Source organism: Colobus angolensis, unplaced genomic scaffold (genome assembly GCF_000951035.1).
Source record: "Colobus angolensis palliatus isolate OR3802 unplaced genomic scaffold, Cang.pa_1.0 Scaffold1, whole genome shotgun sequence".
NCBI lineage: Eukaryota > Metazoa > Chordata > Mammalia > Primates > Cercopithecidae > Colobus > Colobus angolensis.
Genome location: NW_012110918.1, coordinates 11,850,572 through 11,855,615, shown reverse-complemented (window position 1 = coordinate 11,855,615; position 5,044 = coordinate 11,850,572). Strand labels below are relative to the sequence as shown.

The following is a 5,044-nucleotide window of genomic DNA, read 5'->3' as shown; positions in this document are numbered from 1 at the left end:
TTTGTATTTTTTAGTAGAGACGGGGTTTCACCGTGTTAGCCAGGATGGTCTCGATCTCCTGACCTCGTGATCCGCCCGTCTCGGCCTCCCAAAGGGCTGGGACTACAGGCTTGAGCCATCGCGCCCGGCCTTACACTTCAAAATATTTAACACCATCCATTGGGTCTTCTCCAAAATTGTGGTCAAAATGCAGTGTATTCAGCCATCTGGTGAGCAGAGCTTTTCAGCATTGCTGCCTTACTGGGTTGTCTAGCGTTGGTTTTGTATGTTGCTATGAGGTACGGTTTTCTTAGTCATACTGGAAAGACTAGGACAGATATGGACTTTGCAGCTAGAAAATTATGTCAGCCTACACAGTACAAGGTAATTAGAACATGGTTTTAGGGAGCCAAATAGCCTAGGCACGATATCTCATGCCTGTAATCCCAGCACTGTGGGAGGCTGACACAGGAGAATCACTTGAACCTGGGAGGTGGAGCTTGCAGTGAGCCAAGATCATACCACTGCACTAAAGCCTGGGTCACAGAGGGAGACTCCATTGCAAACAAACAAAAAAAAAGAGCCCCAATTTCCATCTAAGACCTGACACATATGAGCTGTGTGACTTCAGGCAGATTCTTGACCTCTTGGTTTCCCATTTGTAAAATGGGGATAGTAATAGTAACTACCTCACAGTGCCCTTATAAGGACTAAATAAGTTAAAATATCAAGTGCTTAGATTAGAACCTGGCATATAGAAAGTTCTGTATAAACATTTACTTACTATTTTATTCTTTTTCTATGTCGTGTAGTGAACCAGAACCGCAGATTTTGGATTTTCAAACCCAACAGTATAAACTCTTTCCACTCCTGGCCACTGCCTATGCCTTCCAGTTTGTGGGCGCATACATGAAGGAGACCTATCACCGGATTAATGAAGGCATTGGTCAAGGGGACCTGAGTGAACTGCCTGAGGTACGAGTTTGGTCTCATTCACTCGTGGGCACCCTTCTGTTTCATGGTTGCCTGTTGGACGATGTCCAGAGATAACTAGATGTTGAGATTTCCTGAAAAGAATAATGTATTCTGAGAACTTCTTCTGGTTGAAAGTAGATCAGATATGAAGAACTGTGGGGTTTGTTGTTAAGTATTTTTAGTGTTATCCGAAATATCGTACCATCTTGATTATTTGTCGATCAAGGAAATGTAAGTGGTGATTTTTCAGCCAAGTAGAGCAGTGCAGATGGGTGTGGGTAGTGTTCTCCATTCTTCTGGGCAGTCGGACAGCTGTGCTTCTTCAGTTTGCATGTGTGGCAGCTGTGTTTTGACAGTGGCCGGGATGTTAGAGGAGGGGTGTGTTTTCTCATTGGTTCTCGGGCTCTCAGCACCACAAATGTCCTGACAGATTTGTGCTTGTCCTCTTAGCTTCATGCCCTCACTGCTGGACTTAAGGCCTTCACCTCCTGGACTGCAAACACTGGCATCGAAGCATGTCGGATGGCTTGTGGTGGGCATGGCTATTCTCATTGCAGTGGTCTTCCAAATATTTATGTCAATTTCACCCCAAGCTGTACCTTTGAGGGAGAAAACACTGTCATGATGCTCCAGACAGCTAGGTGAGAGTCAAATCCGCAATTCCTCCCATCTGTTCATAAGAATGTTCTAGTCCTTTTCCTAGCTTCTTGTTCCCATAGTTTTTCTTCACCGTATATATATATTTGTTCCTGAAAGGTACACTTTGACCTTCCATTCTGACTCACTGTTTTTATTTCGTGGTGAGGCTAGAGAGTATAAAGCACCTGTTACATAGCTTGAAGTTGTATCAAGGGTAGAGTTACTGGGCTGGGCACAGTGGCTCATGACTAATCCCAGCACTTTGGGAGGCCGAGGTGGGCGGATCACGAGGTAAGGAGTTCAAGACCAGCCTGACCGACATGGTCAAACCCTGTCTCTACTAAAAAATACAAAAAAATTAGCCGGGTATGGTGGCATATGCCTATAATCCCAGCTATTTGGGAGGCTGAGGCAGAAGAATCACTTGAACCTGGGAGGCGGAGGTTGCAGTGAGCCAAGATTGCACCATTGCACTCCATCCTGGGCAACAAGAGTGAAAACTCCATCCAAAAAAAAAAAAGGCCAGGTGTGGTGGCTCACTCCTGTAATCCCAGCCTTTGGGAGGCCAAGCCGGGTGGATCACTTGAGGTCAGGAGTTAGAGACCAGCCTGGCCAACATGGTAAAACCCTGTCTCTACTAGAAAAAAATATATATTAAAAATTAGCCAGGCATGGTAGCAGGTGCCTGTAGTCCCAGCTACTTGGGAGGTTGAGGCAGGAGAATCATTCATTTGAACCTGAGAGGAGGAGGTTGCAGTGAGCTGAGATCTGGCCATTGCACTCCATCCAGCCTAGGCAACAAGAGCAAAACTCCATCTCAAAAAACAAAAAACAAAACAAAACAAAAGTAGTTACTAAAAGCATGTTTACTGGTGATTTTTAGGTTCCTGATGAAAAGTTATGACCAGGTGCACTCAGGAAAGTTGGTGTGTGGCATGGTGTCCTATTTGAATGACCTGCCCAGTCAACGCATCCAGCCACAGCAGGTAGCAGTCTGGCCAACCATGGTGGATATCAACAGCCCCGAAAGCCTAACCGAAGCATATAAACTCCGTGCAGCCAGGTGAGCTCTCCCTCAAGAGCTAGAATACGCAGCCGAGGGGCTGGGGCCCTGATAGATGACAAGAAGGCATGAGTACTGTTGATCATTTCCTCAGACCTCCAATCTGTGTCTTAACAGATTAGTAGAAATTGCTGCAAAAAACCTTCAAAAAGAAGTGATTCACAGAAAAAGCAAGGAGGTAGCATGGAACCTAACTTCTGTTGACCTTGTTCGAGCAAGTGAGGTCAGTGGTAGTTCTCTCTTTTTCCCCTTCCCTGCCCTGCAGCGTCCCGCATTTTCTGGTGCAGAAACCCTAGTCACTGTGTATTGAATCTGTTTCTAAGGTTCTCAAACTTAGGTATTTTCTGTTTAATCTTAGGCACATTGCCACTATGTGGTAGTTAAGCTCTTTTCAGAAAAACTCCTCAAAATTCAAGATAAAGCCATTGAAGCTGTCTTAAGGAATTTATGTCTGCTGTATTCTCTGTATGGAATCAGTCAGAATGCAGGGGATTTCCTTCAGGTCAGTATTTTCTAAATACAAGTCTTTTTTGTTGTTAAGAAAAATAACTGTTGGCCGGGCACGGTGGCTCATGCCTGTAATCCCAGCACTTTGGGAGCCCGAGGCGGGTACGGTGATCACTTGAGGTCAGGAGTTCAAGACCAACCTGGCCTGGTGAAACCCTGTCTCTACTAAAAATACAAAAATTAGCCAGGTGCAGTGGTGCACGCCTGTAATCCCAGCTACTAGGGAGGCTGAGGCACGAGAATCGTTTGAACCCTGGAGGCCGAGGTTGCAATGAGCCAAGATTGCAGTGGTGCAATGAGCACCACTGCACTCCAGCCTGGGCGACAGAGCAAGACTCTGTCTCAAAAAAGAAAAAAGAAAAACAGCTGGGCGCAGTGGCTCACACCTGTAATCCCAGCGCTTTGGGAGGCCAAGGCAGGTGGATCACCTGAGGTCGGGAGTTCAAGACCAGCCTGACAAACATGGAGAAACCCTGTCTCTACTAAAAATACAAAATTAGCCTGGCATGCTATTGCATGCTTGTAATCTCAGCTATTCGGGAGGCTGAGGGAGGAGAATCACTTGAACCCAGGAGGCAGATTGCGGTGAGCCAAGGTCACGCCATTGCACTCCAGCGTGGGCAACAAGAGTGAAACTCCGTCTCAAAAAGAAAAATTGCTGTGTGCTTTATAGCTGTATATGCATATAATTATGGCTATCTATATACATATATATATTTTATTTACTTATTTTGGTCTCTTTTAGGGGAGCATCATGACAGAGTCTCAGATTATGCAAGTAAACCAGCATGTAAAGGAGTTACTCACTCTGATTCGCTCAGATGCTGTTGCTTTGGTTGATGCATTTGATTTTCAGGATGTGACACTTGGCTCTGTGCTTGGCCGCTATGATGGAAATGTATATGAAAACTTGTTTGAGTGGGCTAGGAACTCCCCATTGAACAAAACAGAGGTAAAAATCCAGTGTCTTTGCACCTTTTTAAAAGTCTTCACTTAAATATTGAAGCAGGAAAGGCCTCTGGAAAGGGATTTATCTGTGAAAGCTCTGAAAGTACTGTGGCCACTTCTGACAGTCACTTTATTCGAGCAACAGGTTCAGAAGGGAACTGGGTTGTTCCCACAGTACCCAGGGTCTTAATCAATTTCAATTTTTGATAACGAATTGAACATTTAAATATATATATAGGCCGGGCGCGTTGGCTCACACCTATAATCCCAGCACTTTGGGAGGCCAAGTGGGCGGATCACCTGAGGTCAGGAGTTTGAGACTAGCCTGGCTAAAACGGTGAAACTCCATCTCTACTAAAAGTACAAAAAGTCAGCCGGGCGGTAGTGGTGCACGCCTTTAGTCCCAGCTACTCGGGAATTCTCCTGCCTCAGCTTGAACCCAGGAGAACCCAGGAGGCGGAGGTTGCAGTGAGCCATGTTTGTACCATTGCACTCCAGCCTGGGCGACAAGAGCAAAACTCTGTCACAAAAAAAAAAGTATATATACACACACACACAAATAGAATAAAATAGACAAAAAGAGAATTCCATAGTGCTCTTTGGTACACCTTTCATCTAGCAGCAATGACTGTCAACTCGTGGCCAGTTGTGTTTCATCTGAACCTTCATCCCCCTCCTCCTGGGGACTATTTTGTAATAAATCTAAGACATCAGGGCCAGACTCAGTGACGCACACCTGTAATTCCAGCACTCTGGGAGGCCAAGGCGGGTGGATCACCTGAGGTCGGGAGTTTGAGACCAGCCTGACCAACATGGAGAAACCCTGTTTCTACTAAAAATACAAAATTAGCTGGGCGTGGTGGCGCATGCCTGTAATCCCAGCTACTCGGGAGGCTGAGGCAGGAGAATTGCTTGAACCTGGGAGGCAGAGGT

General features: G+C 45.8%; 1 protein-coding gene across 5 annotated transcripts in view; it reads left to right on the top strand.

The window, feature by feature from the left end:
* The window catches only part of ACOX1 (acyl-CoA oxidase 1, palmitoyl), a 56,023-nt gene that overhangs the window by 44,641 nt on the left and 6,338 nt on the right, over nt 1-5,044 (top strand). For all 5 annotated transcript variants that reach the window (XM_011948001.1, XM_011948157.1, XM_011948233.1 and 2 more), the window contains 6 exons: nt 792-954; nt 1,405-1,595; nt 2,477-2,656; nt 2,774-2,879; nt 3,015-3,158; nt 3,909-4,115. In XM_011948001.1, coding sequence (XP_011803391.1) covers nt 792-954; nt 1,405-1,595; nt 2,477-2,656; nt 2,774-2,879; nt 3,015-3,158; nt 3,909-4,115 — 991 coding nt within the window. The remainder of the gene's footprint in view (nt 1-791; nt 955-1,404; nt 1,596-2,476; nt 2,657-2,773; nt 2,880-3,014; nt 3,159-3,908; nt 4,116-5,044) is intronic.